General features: G+C 42.3%; 1 protein-coding gene across 1 annotated transcript in view; it reads left to right on the forward strand.

The window, feature by feature from the left end:
• The window catches only part of dpp10 (dipeptidyl peptidase like 10), an 837,745-nt gene extending 822,880 nt beyond the window's left edge, over positions 1 to 14,865 (forward strand). Inside the window, exons 23-26 of the mRNA XM_078229163.1 lie at positions 4,614 to 4,672; positions 5,421 to 5,493; positions 12,007 to 12,080; positions 14,145 to 14,865. Coding sequence (XP_078085289.1) covers positions 4,614 to 4,672; positions 5,421 to 5,493; positions 12,007 to 12,080; positions 14,145 to 14,282 — 344 coding nt within the window. The 3' untranslated portion in view covers positions 14,283 to 14,865. The remainder of the gene's footprint in view (positions 1 to 4,613; positions 4,673 to 5,420; positions 5,494 to 12,006; positions 12,081 to 14,144) is intronic.
• Positions 14,866 to 18,612: the final 3,747 nt, after the last annotated feature.

The raw sequence follows: 18,612 nt of genomic DNA on the forward strand, positions 1-18,612 counted from the left end.
TAACCTCCCATGAGGGACCTCTCATGAGGGACATCCCAACCTCCCATGAGGGATATCTCTTGCAAGAGTTCCTCAGGATAGTGTCCTAGGCCCAACCATCTTCAGCTGTTTCATCAACGACCTTCCTTTCATCATAAGGTCTAAAGTGGGGATGTTTGCTGATGACTGCACAATGTTCAGCACCAGTCGTGACCTCCCAGATATTGAAACAGTCCTTGTCCAAATGCTGTAAGACCTGGACAATATCCAGGCTTGGGCTGGCAAGTGGCAAGTAATATTTACATCACACAAGTACCAGGTAATGACCATCTCCAACAAGAGAAAATCTAACCATTGCCTCTTGATATTCAATGGAATTACTATTGTTGAATCCTTCACGATCAACATCTGGGGGTTACCATTGACCAGAAACGTAACTGAACTAACCATTATAAGGGGCGGCGTGATGGCACTGGTTAGCACTGATGCCTTACAGCGCCAGGAACCTGGGTTTGATTCACAGCTTGGGTCACTGTCTGTGTGGAGTCTGCGTGGGTTTCCTCTGGGTGCTCTGGTTTCCTCCCACAGTCTGAAAGATGTCCTGGTTTTGTGCATTGGCCATGCTAAATTCTCCCTCAGTGTACCTGAACAAGTGCCAGGGTGTGGCAAGTAGGGGATTTTCACAGTAACCTCATTGCAGTGTTCGTGTAAGCTTACTTGTAACACTAATAAATAAATCAATAAACAAATATAAATACTGTGGCTACAAGATCAGGTCAGAGGCTAGGAATTATGTCGCAAGTAACTCGCCTCCTGACTCCCCAAAGCCTGTCCACCATTTACAAGGCACAATTCAGGAAGGAGTGTGATAGAATACTCCCGACTTGCCTGGATGGGTGCAGCTCCAACAACACTCAAGAAGCTTGACACCATTCAGGACAAAGCAGCCCGCTTGATTAGCAACCCATCCACAAATATTCACTACCTCCACTACCGACACACAGTGACAGCAGTGTGTACCAGCTACAAGATGCATTGCAGGGACTCACCAAGCTTCCCTAGAAAGAATCCAAATCCATGACCACTACCATCTAGATTTTAGAAGGACAAGGGCAGCATACACATGGGAACATTGCCGCTAAACCATACACATTCATGACTTGGGAATATATTGTCATTCCTTCGCTGCAACTGGGTCAAAATCCTGGAATTCCCTCCCTGGCAGCACTGTGGGTGTACCTACACCCCATGAACTCCAGTGGTTCAGGAAGGTAGCTCACTACCAGCTTCTCAAGGACAATTAGCAGTGGACAATAAATGCTGGCCTAGCCAGCAGTGCCCACATCCCATGAATGAACAAAGCAAAAATTGGGGGAGACATGGGTCTTCAACTTTCTCCCCAATGTTCTATTTGAGAGGGGTTTTTTACTCATTCATGGCATCTGCCCATATGGTCCATTGCTTGTTCGGCCATTTTGGAGGGCATTGATGAGTCACCCACATTGCTGTGGATCTGGAGTCACATGTCAGCCAGATGGCAAGGATGGCAGATTTTAGCAACATGGTCATTTGCACTTTAAATTCCAGATTTTTATATTAAATTCACATCAGGCATGATGGGATTTGAACCCAGGTCTCCAGAGTATTACTCGTCCAGGGACAATACCACTGTACCACCACCTCCACACAATAACAGTCCCTCATATTGTCTAATGATACAACAGAGACATCAGTTTGGCTTTCTGATTATTCACATTTTTGATTTTTGTTGTTTAAAAAATGATGTCAATGCTGAAAAAAAATCACAGATGTTTGCATCTTAATGCAGCAGTTTCCTTTTTATTTGTTAACTCCTAACAAGTGTTCAGAGAGGAAACAAGTATGGACATTTGGGCGGCACAGTTAGCACTTCTGCCTCACAGCGCCAGGGTCCCAGGTTCAATTCTAGGCTCGAATCACAGTCTATGTGAAATTTGCATGTTCTCCCTGTGTCTGCGTGAGTTTCCTCCGGGTGCTCTGGTTTCCTCCCACAATCCAAAGATGTGCGGGTAGGTTGTTGGCAATGCTAAATTGACCCTAGTGTCAGGAGGATTAGCAGGGTAAACACTTGAGGTTACGGGAATAGGGTCTGGGGTGGGATTGTGGTCGGTACAGACTCGATGGGATGAATGGCCTCCTTCTGTCCTGTACGGATTGTATGATTCCATGAATTAAGGGATATGGAGAGATTTTATGGAGGTACAACGTGTAAAGTCAGACAGTATGTAGACCTAGTATAGAAATACCAAACTCCTCGATTTGTCAATGTTTCTATCTTCAAGATTTGAGATAATTAACTAAATTAAAGTTGAGAAGCCAGACATCAAAGCAATAAAGGACAAGTTTGAGATTGTAAAAGCTATACTGGCCACTAATAATATATTTTCTCGATAATGACAAATACCTGTCCTTGTACAATAGCTTCTATTTCCAAGGAAGAGTGCATATTCATGGGAGAAATTCTGAGTGAATGTCATTTATCTTCTCCTATTGACTGTTCAACACCTTCCTTTCTGAACAATAGTTGCTGAGCTGCCATTACAATTGATGACATGCTTACCATTTCTCTGTCGATTCAATCACAAGTTATTTATTGAAGTGAAGACCAGCTAATTTCTCAACCAGACACTCATCACTCTAGTCTTGTCAGGTTAACTCGGGCTCGGCTGCTGTCTGCCACACCTCTCAGCTGCTGACATAAAGGGCCACATTTAACCCTGTGCAAGCGGGTGGCTTTTAAAAGAGTTAAAACCTCACCTATTGATCTGAACAAAGCGCAGGGGTGGAATTCTCCCCCCAAAAATTCTAAGTGTCGAATTCACACAAAAACTGGAGTAAATCCCACACTTTTTTCAGCGGGATTTTCAAAATGAATCTCCCACACTCTGTGCATCACAGAGTGCCCAAGTGTGAATCTCATTAAAAATCAGTGGGCAGGGCCTATTCCCGTTGGAGAGGCCAGCAGCATAGCGCTGAGCGGGCCACTGCGCATGCTCCGATCTGTCAGCGCCACGTTTGACGCATGCGGAGTAGCCCTGCACTGTCGGCCTCACGATCTCTGGCCAGCCTGATCGCTGGCCAGACCCGCAAACCCGCATCGCTGGCCGTGCGACACCCGCCCCCCCCCCCACCATCCAATCACTGGCTTCACATGTCCAGGCCAGCCCGAACACCACCCCCTCCCCCGGCCTGCCTTGATCCCCCCCACCACCCCCCCCCCCCCCCCGACCCTGCAGCAGATTCGACACCCTGCCGCCCACAGCCCCAAATCCCCTGACAGGCCAACACACACACATCCCCCTTTCTCCACAACCCCCCACCGCCCGCCACCCCGATCAGCCGTTCCCTCCCTCCGTCACTGATCCAAAGTGCAGAGTTGCAGTGGGACCCTCTCCATCCCCATCGATCGCCCCAGAGGCCCCTCCTCTATAGCCCCCCCCCCACCGGCTCTACTCCCTTAGCACTGCCTGATGCCCGGTGGACAGTTCCAAGGTGCCCCCTGGGCATTGCCACTTTGCCCCTTGGGCAGTGTCAGGGGGCAAGCTGGCACTGCCAAGCTGGCAATGCCCAGGGGGCACCCCCTTACCCATGACCTCCTGGGTGACCTCCACTTCTGCAGGGTCAGGCCGCCAGCTCCCTGTTCGTGGCGAGCAGTCGTAAACCCCGCTGAAGTGATCCTGACCGGTGAGGGGGGAGGCTAGCAGGCCCAGAGCCTTCAGTCCTGGGCCCGCCAATCAGATTCAAATTAGAATTTAAATATTTTAATCAGCTCTACGCCGATTTCTGGCATGGAGCTGGCAGTGCAGCGGGCTGGGAGAATTGCCCCCCCACATATTAGCAAAATTGGGAAGGAAATACATTGGAAGCTCTCTCCCAGACATGGCTAGCCTGTCACCTTTCTTAAGACCATAAGACGTAGGAGCAGAAGTAGGCCATTCGGCCCATCAAGTCTTCTCTGCAATTCAATGAGATCATGATTGATCTGATGTGATAATCCTCAACTCCACTTCCCCATAACTCTTGATTCGCTTACTGGTAATCCCTTAAGACGTAGATTACCTAGATTTTGAATTTAAATGGCAAGTCAGGGACATCTTTAAAATTTTAAGCTTAAATTACGATGAACTTCTCCAATTTTTGCTGGAATTTTTAGTATTTGTTATTTGTTCATATTAATATGGGAAGTAAAATTGAAAGTTCTATACCATACTTAATACTGCAGTTAAAATGGTTCACAAGAATAGAAATAATTGAGTCTTTCAGTGCAACCTTGATTACACTGTCATCGCCCTGTTGCCCTATTAGAATGAGATTGTACCCAAATTGTATTTAAGTTGCCTTGATAAACACTGGCAAAGATGACTGTCTAACACCGCTTCTCGGTTTCGTATTTGGTGATGTTGTTAGCCACAAATTAATTATTAAGCAGAAAAGTTGGCATTCACACCTAAGAGATTGATAGCTTCATATGTCGTTCAGTCTCATGAAAAAGGCTGAGGGTTTGGGTCAATCATTGTTGATCGTTTAGCGTTAGTTCATTCATAGGGATGAAGGTACCGTGCAAATGTGGATTAAATTGATTTTTCTTCATACAGCTTCAGCATTCACAGAGCGATACCTTGGATTACCATCACGAGATGACAACATTTATCAAGTGAGTTCTTAAATAAAACACAAGGAGTCTAAGTACCAATTCAATAATTTAACATTTCGGATGGAAATGCTCAGCACATTCCCACCCAAAATCAGAAGGGATCATAGATGAGAATGTCTGAAAAACCTACCACTGTCTCACCATCCGAGCAGGATGTCCCTACCCCATCTCTACCAGATTGGTCTGGCCAATTCATCCCCACCTATGCACACAAATGGCCATGAGATGTAGGCCCAGCAGAGCTCTTTCTTCTCTGCCACAGTTACCACTCTCTCCCAATGCTGCCACTTTAGAAGGTGCTAATAGATTCCATGAAGCAGTGATGAAGGCCCAGAGCTTCTGATATGGAAGCAAAGAGTATTAACTTGTCGCCTTGCATTGTATTCTGCCCCAGATGCTCACTGTCTCTTGGCTGTATCATTGCTGCACCAACATCAGGATTTCTTCACTCGCACAGGCAGGTTTCCTCTTGATGGTGAAAGTCCTGCCAGGAGCTCACTGTAGTTATGCAATGAGCCTCGATCAAGGAAAATAAATCAGGGTAGGAGTGGACACAGAGGAGCAGACCAAAACCCCGTCATGCTGAAGACTCCTCCCTTAACACTTACTTTTCACAGCTAATTTCCCTCTCGGCCCAATTTTATGCTGTGTGCATTTAGATGTGCTAATTATATTTTAAAATAACTAACCAATAAATAATATTGTATTTAAAATTCATGTTAGTAACTCAATCTCTGATTGCTTTTAGGAATCCAGTGTGCTACAAAATGTTCATGAAATTAACGATGAGAGTTTTCTGATCATACATGGGACTGCTGATGGTACAATTTATTTTTCCCTACCTCATCATTCCAGCTGTTAGCTATCTCCCCAAAATGCTTCAAAATATTTTAGATAATGGTTTCAAAATGATAAGAGTGATAGTCATTTTTGTATCCAAGCTTTTGGATAAAGTTGAAGTTGTGACCAAAACAAAATCCATGGCATGTCCACCTGAATTCCAGAATGGATACAAGTATCCCTCCTTTACTCTCTCTCTCTTTCTATCTCTCACAATCTCTCTGTTACTCTGCTTGTCTCTCTGTTATTCTCTCCCACCATGTTGGCTATCTTAGGGGGGGTCCACTTAAATTGAGCAGAAGTTGGTCACTTTCTATCTCTCTGTCACAGCATAAATAGTAACATTTACAGATATTGTTCTGGGAACAAAAGGAGGTTGAGGGGAGATTTGAGAGAGGTGCACAATATTATGGTAGGTTTGGATAAGATGTGGAGATGCCGGCTTTGGACTGGGGGGTAAACACGGTAAGAAGTTTAACAACACCAGGTTAAAGTCCAACGGGTTTATTTGGTAGCAAAAGCCACGCAAAAGCTTGTGTGGCTTTTGCTACCAAATAAACCTGTTGGACTTTAACCTGGTGTTGTTAAACTTCTTACCAGGTTTGGATAAGGCAGGCAAGAAAAGATGCTCCCCTTAGCTGATGGGATAAGTGTTTATAATAAGTTTATAACGTTGTTATATTTTGGGACAGTGAGTATAATTTAGGCTAAAAAGAAGGGGGTGATGTGACCAGTTCTGAAACCTGCCTAACTCCAGGCCTAGGAGGCGTGGCTGTGGAGGGCCACATTTCATTTCTTTTCTCACTCAAGGTGCCGGTGAACAAATTTCAAAAGATAAGGCCTGTAGTTCATTAAACATGAATTTAAATAAAACATTGAAGTATGAAGAATTAAAAAAACTTGCTGAGCAGAACTAAAGTGATATGAAAGCAGTAAATCAATAATTTAAAATTGTGAATAATTAATAAAGATGACCATTAGAGTGTGAGATTGTGGCAAATTGTGTTTTTCCAGTTCACTCTCAGGTACTCTTTCACTCAATCTCACGCACTACGTGAGTTGGTGTGAGTGTTATGAGTGTGAGGGTGAATGTGAACCCTGAGACTGGGAGTGAGCCAGACTGTCTCTCACTCTTATACACACACCCTCTCTCTCCCTTGCTCACAACCTCTTACAACACACACACTGTCACTCTTTCACACACAGTCACTCACTAGCACACACAGTCACTAACACACACACACGCACACACACAAACACACACAGACAGTCACACACACACGCTCTCCAATGAGCTTCCGAGGGGAAATTCAAACTGTTCCTTCCCATTAAGCCACATCAAAAATTCTGTTGAGATGTAGTCAGAACAGAATTGATCTAGACTATGATATTTCCAATGGTTGAAAAGCCAAACTATCTAATGAACAGTTTGCTTTGCTGCACATTATATTTTATCACTTTGGCTGAAAACAAAGCTTAACCAAAGGAGGGATGGTCGGGCAAAGTAACCGTGAAATTCGAGCCTCTGACCTTCTGGTCTATGTCCTCTGCCACTAGACTATTCACCTTGACTGTTCTTATGTGGTAATCTCTTAGGTGGTTGCTAATTTATATTTATATTTGATCATGCTGGATAAAATCTGAGCATGTGACAATTTAATTTCAGGAAATATAATTGTCTTTGAAGATTTGAAAGCATTAATGTAAATTCAACATAAAATTCAACTACATGCGGTCAGTGTTCTTGAAAATAAAAATGATTTCTTGGGTTTCTCCTCCATTAACTTATTGTGTGTGCATTTTAAACAAGGTAACTAATGTGTAACAGAAACTTTGCACTTATATCGCCCTTCTCCAGCAGGAAGGCATCTCGGTGTGTTTTAAATAGGAAAGAAAGTGATAAACAGACATGGAGCTTCAGGAAAGGGGAGGGGAATTGAGAGGTTGGATGTCGTAACTGGAAGGACAGTTGAACGGGAAGAACATTTGAAGAGTATTTTGAAAGCAGAGAGGGATAAAGCAAAGTAGAGGGAACATGATCGACAATTCTAGAGAAAAGAGGTTTAGAGGTTGGACAATACGTCACCAATGGTGAAGCACAGAGAGTGAGGAAGGGAACGAATTATGTTAAAAAAGTAAAGTGTATAATAGGGAACATAAAGCAGGAGAATATCATTAAAGTTAAATGTGAGTCTCTGATTTTGCAAGAGGCCAAACGTGTGAGACACCGATATGGGTCTAAATTTTAGCGGGTGCAGGATTCCCTGTCACCACCCTCCCTGTGGTGCCTGTTTAGAGAAGCGAGGCAGGACTTTGACCCCTCAGGAACAGAATCTCCATCCTTAGAGAGCTGTCAGCCCATCAGAGGCCAGAGGATCTCCAGTACACCTGGTGTGGTAACCACTGCCATTACTACAACAAGGCTAAGAGAAGCGAGTTGTGCTGGATCCAGCCCAGCATTTGAGTCAGGGGTCCTCCTGGGTGCCGAAATGGCAGGCCCCAGCTAGAGGGGTTGGAGAGGAAAGGCCAGAGTAGAAGGAAACCTAGGAGAGGTTATACTTTTGCAGCATCCTCACTCAAATGGACTCTGGGGGCCTGTTAAGGAGAGACTCCCTAGCCACCTGGCACAAAGCCATGCAGGTTTACCCACCAGGCTGGACATTAGGAGTGGGACTCTACTGCCACTGGTTAACTCCTGGCAGTGGTACAAGGCCCTTAGGTGGGAAGTAAGGGCTTCAATTGACATGACCCTGCCACTGATAAAATTACAGTTGGGGCAGATCAAGGTGAGTAAGTGGCGGCAGGCTGCCCACTCAATTTTACATGGGCCCCACTGTTATATATGTTGGGGCATAGCCCCTTTAAGGAAACAGGTCATATGACCCAAGGTACAGGTGAGCTGGCCTGGACCGCACTGAGAGGGCAGTCAACATTTGGAGTGTGGGGCGAGTAGGCTGAATAAAGATCTGTGTTCCCTGGTGCCTGGCTGTGGAGTAGTTCTTGAAAAGACACCTCAGTACTAAGAAATTTAACACTCACCTTTAAACCTGACAGTGAGAGAACATCAAATCCAGCCCCTGGCGAGAGAAAATAGGAATGCAAGTTTGGTATGAAAAATAATTGGTAGCAATTGCTGTTTTGAAAGTGAGATTGTGATCTGCATATATCTCCAAATTGCCACCTTTTCTGTGGCACTAGAAAGTAAAATGGATAGCAAGTGCCTTCAATTTGCTACTTAAAAATACAATATACATCAGAATTGTCCAACTAGTAAAGACCTACTGGGAGCCTACTCTGCCTCATGTTAATACATTTAGGAGAGGATGGAGAATCCTTCCAACCCATTTGCCCTAACTTCCCCCCACTAAATAATTTGTGCTACTGAATGTTGCAGTAGGATCTACAAATAAACATTCCTGAGTGGATAGCATGTTGGGGCATATTGTACATTTTTACTGAAAGCTCACATTACTTTATCTGCAAAATAGGTTCTGTAGTAATTTGGGGTTCAGTCTGCACTTTTGTGGTGAGATTTACAAAATGTATCTCACAGTAATGGCCCAGATCCTCCAGTTCCAATAGTGGCGAATGCTGAGATGTTCCCCGTTATTGCGGGCCACAGTGAGATCAGAAATCTGCTGGAGCCAACTTATGGTGGGACCCCAAACTTTTGGTTCCTCCAGAAATGGCTCCAGAATAGGAGTAGCCCTTTGAATCAGGAGGAGTGTCTTCCCACTTCTGTCAGCCCCCACCCACCTCCTGTCCCCTCTCCCCGGCCTGCACCTCTGACTCACCCTCCAAGCCGCACTCCCAGCTCACTTTTTCCTCCCACAGCCCAGCTCATACCTATGATGTATGAATAACTAGTATTTTTATGCATCAAGTAGAATTTATTAAGCAAGATCTTACATATACATAACAAGAAGCAGTGAAGACAACATAGAAGTTTTTCTTCCATGAGATTCTGGGAGCTTTTGGTGTTGCCAGTACAGCCAATATCTTTCTCTCCTTTGTCTTTGAAGTGATGACGAATTGTACCAAGAAGAGTCATGTCCCAGAAGCTATAGTTCCACTGTGCCAACAAAGACTACGGTTTCTCAACCTTTATCCCCCAACCTCTCATTCCTCCTCCCTTTTTTGGAGATGATCAAAATTCACCCCTTCTATTGGGTGAAAATCATTTTGTGTCAACCCATCTCTGTAACTGGAGACATAAAGAGTAAAGACACGTATTCATCCTTTCCCCCGCTCCGTGGATTACTCCTTATTACAAACAAATGACTCATCTCCCCAGATACAGAAAAGCCATCAGTAAAATCACAGTCTATTGCCAACATATTTTAACCTAAGCCCCACAGATATCAGAAAATAAAGATTTCTCCCCGGTACAGATCAATTAAAGTAATATATGGTTTATTTAAACACAGTGGCTGAAATGCTTTGGCTGTTCATGCCGGCGGGATTTTCCCATCCCGCTGCAATGAATGGAGATTTTGGCTGGGCGCCAAATTCTCTGACCTCGCTGCAGCGGGACCGTGGCATGAATTGCCGGTAAGATCGCGCCCAGTGTAATCCTAAATTCCGACTGCTTTTAGATATTCGTTCAAACTGTTTTTAAAAAACACCTAATTGTATTGTGGCCATTGAGACAACAGACAGCGACTTCAGCTCAAGACTCCAAGGAACTTAGTTGATGTTGTCTACATGGACCAAAGGCCTTTGACAAAGTACCACATGGTAGGTCGTTGCATAAGGTTAAATCTCATGGGATCTAGGGTGAGGTAGCCAAATGAATACAAAATTGGCTGGATGACAGAAGACAGAGGGTGGTTGTCGAGGGTTGTTTTTCAAACTGGAGGCTGTGACTGGTGCTGGATCCACTGTTATTTGTCATTTATATTAATGATTTGGATGAGAATATAGGCGGCATGGTTAGTAAGTTTGCAGATGACACCAAGGTTGGTGGCATAGTGGACAGTGAAGAAAGTTATCTGGGATTGCAACGGGATCTTGATCAATTGGGCCAGTGGGCTGACCAATGGCAGATGGAGTTTAATTTGGATAAATGCGAGGTGATGCATTTTGGGAGATCGAACCAGGGCAGGACTTACTCAGTTAATGGTAGGGCATTGGGGAGAGTTATAGAACACAAAGATCTAGGGGTACATGTTCATAGCTCCCTGAAAGTGGAGTCACAGGTGGACAGAGTGGTGAAGAAGGCATTCGGCATGCTTGGTTTCATTGGTTAGAACATTGAATACAGGAGTTGGGACGTCTTGTTGAAGTTGTACAAGACATTGGTAAGGCCACACTTGGAATACTGTGGACAGTTCTGGTCACGCCATTATAGAAAGGATATGATTAAACTAGAAAGAGTGCAGAAAAGATTTACTAGGATGCTACTGGGACTTGGTGGCTTGAGTTATCAGGAGAGGCTGGATAGATTGGGACTTTTTTTCTCTGGAGCATAGGAGGCTTAGGGGTAATCTTATGGAGGTCTATAAAATAATGAGGGGCATAGGTCAGCTAGATAGTCAATATATTTTCCCAAAGGTAGGAGAGTCTAAAACTAGAGGGCATAGATTTAAGGTAAGAGGGGAGAGATACAAGAAAATACAGAGGGGCAATTTTTTCACACAGAGGGTGGTGAGTGTCTGGAACTAGCTGCGTTTTAGACAGTTACATGGGTAAGATGGGTATGGAGGGATATGGGCCAAATGCGGGCAATTGGGACTAGCTTAGGGGTTAAATAAAGGGGCGGCATGGAAAAGTTGGGCCAAAGGGCCTGTTTCCATGCTGTAAACCTCTGACTCCATGATTCTATAACAATAAAACAATTTTGCTTCTCACCAACAGCTTTCTGTAAAGAATTCCAAGCGTAGAAGGCTGAGGGATGATCTTATAGAGGTCTATAAAATAATGAGGGGCACAGATCAGCTAGATAGTCAATATCCTTTCCCAAAGATAGGAGAGTCTAAAACTAGAGGGCATAGGTTTAAGGTGAGGGGGGAAAGGTACAAAAGTGTCCAGAGGGGAATTATTTTACAGAGAGGGTGATGAGTGTCTGGAACAAGCTGCCAGAGGTAGTAGTAGAGGCGGGTACACTTCTGTCTTAAAAAGCATTTACACAGTTACATGGGTAAGATGGGTATAGAGGGATATGGGCCAAATGCGGGCAATTGGGATTAGCTTAGGGGTTTAAAAAAAAAGGTGGCATGGACAAGTTGGGCTGAAGGGCCGGTTTCCATGCTGTAAACCTCTTTGACTCTATGACTCTATCAGAAACTCAAAATAAACTATGTCCAGTCGAATTATCTCTAACTCAGATTGACCTTGATAACAATAAATTTGAAACAATTAGGTGTAGAATTAATTAAGAACAATTTAAAAGCATTTTTATTTGATTTGATTTGATGCAATCTGCCTTGATGAACATCTAATAAAAGCTAGTTTTTATTTTCAGTTATCAACCATTTAATTGGGTTTTTTTGCAGCAAATGTACATTTTCAGCACACAGCGGAGCTGATACAACACCTGGTGAAAGCTGAAAGAAACTACACTATACAGGTATTTAATTTATAAGTAATGCATATTTGGATTGCTAGTGTGATAAATCTAGAGGTTGAGGTAACTGAATGAGTTAATGCTTTTGAGCATTGCTTCCAAACTCCACTTTATGGAACATTGCTGGATATCCATTCATGCCATGGTGGTATTGTCACCTCATCTTGTTTCAGTTCTGGAGCAAGATCAAAATATATTTTAAGATCTATATTTTAAGATCAACGATGATAATTACAGTAGATCGCACTACGTGTGACTGAGTGCCAGGCAGCAATCAATGGACCTAGCCAAGTTCAGAAAGTGTCAATGGCCTTGGGTGAATGAGCACCAGAAGGAAGGTAATTGAAGCCCTTGATGGAAACGTATCAAAAGGAAGAGGGACTAATCCCTGAATTAGCCGACGGTGCCGATGTCCTGAAAGCAATTATGTAACTTCAGTATATAACAAGTCAGTACCTGTACCCTGGTGATATTTGAATGACGATGGTGAAGTCTGACAAATGCTAACAATGGTGGCATAATCGTTAGCGCTGCTGCCTCACAGTGCCAGGGACCTGGGTTCAATTCCAGCCTTGGGTGACTGTCTTTGTGTGGAGTTTGCACATTCTCCCCATGTCTGCTTTGTTTTCCTCCTGGTGCTCTGGTTTCCTCCCACAGTCCAGAAATGTGCTGGTTAGGTTGATTGGCCATGCCAAATTGAACCTCAGTGTCAGGGGGATTAGCAGCATAAATACATGGGGTTATTGGGAATGGGCCTGGATGGGATTGTTGTCAGTACAGGCTTGATGGGCTGAATGGCCTAATTCTGTACTATAGGGATTCTATAAATTTGACAGCCTGTATCTAGTTTCCAGTGGTTAGAAACCAGAGCACAAAGTCTCTCTCATTATTTCCTGCTAACAGAGCAGTGTACAAAAAGCCTGAAATACTAAACTAGTCCAGAAGGGAGCACTCTTCTTCGTTTTGGTTGAAATAAATGCCAAAGGGATTCTGCTTTGCCTCAACACAAACTCATAAATGTCTATTTGATGTACTATTTGAGAAAATTATGAAGTGAATCTTATATTTTGTGGTGGGGCGTGAGCTGCTAACCAGGAACTGCGAAGTCTGCTAAACCTGGCCCTGCCCTTTGTACAAACCGAATAAAGTGCGTTGTAGAAATTAGCAGCTACTCAGTGGAAACTGGCCAATTCTCGCCGCATAGAACTTGTTTCTTTACTAAAAACCCTTCCCTTTGCTCCCTTCCAAGCTTGCAATTAGTAGATCAGTACTCCTGCTCTCAGAATGAGAATTTATTAATCATTTTCAAGGCACAACGTATGTTTTTTCAAATGTCGTCAAGAGTCATACATACAGACACTGCCAACTTCTTCAGCAGAATATTCAACCGTGGTCGCAATGCCAGGCCTTGTTTGCCACGCTTGTGCCGCCTCATCCTAGCCTCCATAAAACATTTTTAGACCCGCGCCTGAAAATTCCACAAGCAACGTTAAAACGGTGGACTCACATCAAAGCAAAATACTGCAGATGCTGGGAATCTGAAGTAAAAACAAGAGATGCGGTATAAACTATGCCGTTTGGCAGTATCTGTGGCGAGAAACATTTTGAATAAATGTGACTCTTCTTCAAGAACATCGGGTTGACAATCCGACATCCTCACATTAGTGCGGGGCAGGGGAAGGACAGCGCACCCAATTTCCGAACAATAAATCCACCCCTGTGGGACTGGCAGAAAGAACAGCATTTCCAGTTCTCACCTTATGTAGAGCACAAAATGGTATCCATTGAATTATTTCTAAACGGCAATGCAATTCTTATATACTAGCTGATGATAATGCCTGATCAAATCCATAACCGCTGTTACCATTGATGGTCATTTAAGTAATTATGATGCATCAAAAATGTGTTAAGTTCACACACTATTGTCTAAATAAGTACCAATAATTATAATATCCATAACTGTTGGTTCAGTTCAAATATATTGTTATAGCTAAAGTTGGCTAACATATACATAAAATAGCATTTCATCACATGTCTTACTAACCTTTTATTTTCTTTACGAGCCAGATTTACCCAGATGAAGGCCATTTTATTACAGCTGAAAAGAGCAAGCGTCATATGTACAGTGCTATCCTCAACTTTTTCAGAGGGTGCCTCAAGCAAGAAATGCCTATATTACAGAAAGAACCAGAGGAGGATGAATAGAATTGGAAACATTTAAAATAACAAGGAAGGAAGAAAGAAAACTCAAAACTTATCTTGATAAAGACAAAGCTAATACTCCAGAACTCTCAGAACCCAGCATTAAATACCACTGTTGTGGAAGTACAGACATACCAGGGCAGCTTCGAGAAATCTACAGGAACAGCACATTAGAGATTATGAATCTGATGACTGGCAAAAAGGACTTGAAATTCATGCGCCAGGTCCAAGATTATTTTCAAAGGAACAGTAAACTGTTTTGGGAGTACATCGACCTGTTAGTACACTTAAAAAAAAATCAGAATTCCAATTGTGCATATGTCACTGACAGCTTTATGCATGTGTATTTTGTTTGGCTCCACTGCTATATATGTTAATACTTGTTGAGGTAGTGACAGACATTTAAAGTGCACACATTTATTTTCTTTTTAATTTTGTATTGTCACTTGCACAAAGAAGATGGCATATATATATTATGATGTGCATCCTTTATGTCAGAAATTCGACACTGTGGTTTGCAAATTTAAAACCATCCAGCTTCTCTGACATCCCATTATATTACATTCATTAAATAAACAGAATTTTTACAAGTCTTTTCAAAGGTAGAATGTGTTTGCAAAACATCTGTTGTATTGTCTATCACAATTTATCATGTATTTCTCATGAGCCTGACTCCCCCACATCACATAAGAGAATCTTGCTTTTGCAATATTTCCTTTTTAATTTAGCTGACAATATAATGATTCGCAATTTAGCAGAGATCAGGCATTCATCAGCAGGTAATAAAAGCTCGGACATAACAAGTCTTTTATTGGCAAATTGCCACAACCTCAAATAACGTTTGGGCTCAAGTGAGTCCCTTCTCTGCAACAAGGTTGTTATAAATCAGGGTTACATTTACCACATCCTGTTTTACAATGCAAAAAATAATAAATCATAATACATTCGTGGCCTCCTTCAATTTGATTCCCCCAAAGGGAAAAAAACATTCAGATGCAAAACATTTCAATAACTTATGGTTAATATCTGGTTTAAATTCCTTTCTCGATGCACCTCCCGCATTAATTCTTCAGGCAACAATTAGATCCACACTCGTGGAACTGCACACAATATCCTCAACCAAGGATCAGTGCCATGAGAACATATCTTCAAAAAATACTACACTATTATCATCATCACTATAGAGTTCGGCCTTGCCAGAGTGCCCTGGTATAAAAGCAAATTACTGCTGATGCTGGAATCTGAAACCAAAAGAGAAAATGCTGGAAAATCTCAGCAGGTCTGGCAGCATCTGAGAATGCTGCCTGAGAATCAGATGCTGCCAGACTTGCTGAGATTTTCCAGCATTTTCTCTTTTGCCCTGGTATAAAGCTGGATGGAAATAATTCCTGAAGAAACTTTCTTATGTTATATTTGAGTCTTGCAGAGTAATTCTAATTTTCTAGCCATATATCCACAAGTTAACGATAAGACCTTATCCAAAAGGAATCTATGATAACAATGAGACATCCATAGTGAGTTCCATCTCCCAAACAGATGCAAGTATGCCATCGTGTGGCCAAAGGCTGAGACTTGAATCCTGCAGAACATTTGAAACTTTCAATGGATACACAACAAAACTTCCCATTCTAATGATAAAGCCTGTTCTTTACATCTTTGCTAATGCCAGTTTTACATTTGTAAATATGTAGAATATAAATGGTTTGTACAAAAGCTTTTAAGAAAAGGTGTTTTATTTTCTGTTCTTACCAAATCAAATATAGTAGATGAAAAGAGCAAATCAATTGCTCATGTTACATTATTCCCCTTCTTCCGCTCTTCCCAAACACGGTCTTATATTGAAATTCTAAAGATTACACAAAGTTTACACATAGATGTTGGAGATTTTTAGATGACTGAGTTACCTGGTCTAATAATTTGGAGGAACAAAGACTTCAGTAGGCTACCTTGCTCATTATTATTGAGTAATACAAAAATAAAATACTATCATGACTTGATGTGTTTTTTGTTGATACTGTGGCTTTGTTATATAAAATTTTAGACGCTGCTTTATTTGTAGTTATATGAAGGCATTTACAGTACAATTGGTTGAATGGTAAGATACTTGTAGGGAGATGCATGAATGGTAACAATAAAATAGCAAATACAGCTGTCGTTCTCATGGATTGTTAAGAGAAGGTTCCTGAGATGATATTCTTCCATTCACCAGCCCCCAGATGTAACTCACTTTACAACATGATCCTTCACCAACAATATGGCACAGGAACGGAGGCAGAACGAGGCTAATATTTGCATTGAATTAACATTCAATGCAAATTAGTGTTAGTTAGTGTTCCTGGTAATTCCCTTTGTGGGCAAAATAGTTCTGCTTAATATTAAATAGAAAATAATATTTCAGATCAAAGACTTTCTGTAAAAGCAGAGTGGATGAACTACAGGGTGAACCCATTAATTCGGAATCTCTTTAACTTGGAAAGATTCAAGTCATCCAATAAAACAACTTAAAAAAACATCACAAGAGATCCTTTGCTTTTGAAAACAATTAGAAATAATGGTTAATTCAATTAAAGCAAATCCACATTAAGCTGACCTTGTCAGCTCCCCATTCCATACAATATTGCTGATGTTTCCATGGTGTTGAAGTCAGGCATTCCCACCTGCAGTACACACCGTTTTAGCAGAAAACCAATAAGCAATAACCAAGGAAACAAAGCACACAAAACAATTTAAAAAGCATTTATGCACGATTCTTTTTTGCTTTGATATTTTGTCAGTAAGTACACAAATATAGTTAAAATACACAAATGCAAATGTCACGCATGTATGATTATTGAGATTCAATGCTGATCACAGTATCTTTTACTCATTTTTCATCTAGTCAAAAATGAAATTAGTGATATTTTACTTCCATCAGTTTAAAAATCAGACATGTTGCAAAAGAAAGGAGTACAATAAAGCTGTGCACTGTTGCCAAAATTGTTCAATTTGTGCACAAATTCTCAGAAAATTAAATGAACTTCTCGGGTTGTAAATTGGAGGCAAGAACATAACAAACTTGTGGTATGCAACACAGCACTACTTGCAGAATCAGAAGAGGCCATACAAAATATGGAGTAAGTAAAGTAAAATCTGGAATCTTAGAATATGGATTGGGTGAACACCAAAAACAATGGTAGTTATAACAAATATATTAGAATAAACTAGAGTGAAGAATGAAATGGACGGTGTCACACTGGAATAAATGGCTCAGCTTGTCTATTTAGGAAATCTGATGACAGAAAATGGCAGATGCAATGCCAAAATTAGAAGAAGGGTAGAATAGCCAAAGTAATTTTGTGAAGATGAAGAATGTGTTAGAAAACTCAAGCTAGTAAGAAAAAACTCATAAAATGCTGCCTTCTATCCACATACCTCAGAAACCTGGCCAATAAATACAGGTCTGTGGAAGAAAATAGAGGCCTTTGAAACACGGATGCTAATTTGTTGCTTAAGATAAATGAAAAATCGCATGAAAATGCAAGAATAAAAAGAACTCTTAAAAAGTGGCATACAGACTTGCTCGAGCAAGACCAGGTATTCCCGCCCGAAGTCAATGGAGATTTCCATTGTTGGGCCCTCGCCCCACTCAGATTCTGTGCTGGGCAAGGTGGTAGAGTTCCAGCCAAGGTCTGCATTTTGGCCATTTGATCAGCAATGGAAAGCTGCAGAAATCTCTTCTTGAGGAAAAAGTGGAGGTCAGCAGAAAGAGACCTAGGTGTAGTTAGAATCCTACAGTGCAGAAAGAGGCCATTCGGCCCATCGAGTCTGCACCAACCACAATCCCACCAGGCCCTACCCCCATATCCCTACATACCCACTAACCCCTCTAACCTATGCATCCCAGGACACTAAGGGGCATTTTAGAATGGCCAATTAACCTAGCCCGCACATCTTTGGACTGTGGGAGGAAACCGGAGCACCCGGAGGAAACCCACGCAGACACGAGGAGAATGTGCAAACTCCACACAGACAGCGATCCGAGCCGGGATTCGAACCCAGGTCCCTGGAGCTGTGAAGCAGCAGTGCTAACCACTGTGCTACCGTGCCGCCCATGGCTGGCTGGCTGGCTGGCTGGTTGGATGGCTGACATCATACAGTAGTTGCAGACTAACGATATTGGATGTGCAAGACAGGTGAGCATGCCAACATACCCATGCCGGCAGATCTCCTGATAAGAGTAGCTACCAGCAGCAGCAGATTTCCAAAATAGCTACACATGTCTAACAGTGAATATGTGGACAATGCATTGGTCCGAACACTAATGACAACGTGAAGCTCCCATTGTTTCTGACTG

Source organism: Mustelus asterias, chromosome 14 (assembly GCF_964213995.1).
Source record: "Mustelus asterias chromosome 14, sMusAst1.hap1.1, whole genome shotgun sequence".
In the NCBI taxonomy this organism is placed as follows: Eukaryota; Metazoa; Chordata; class Chondrichthyes; order Carcharhiniformes; family Triakidae; genus Mustelus; species Mustelus asterias.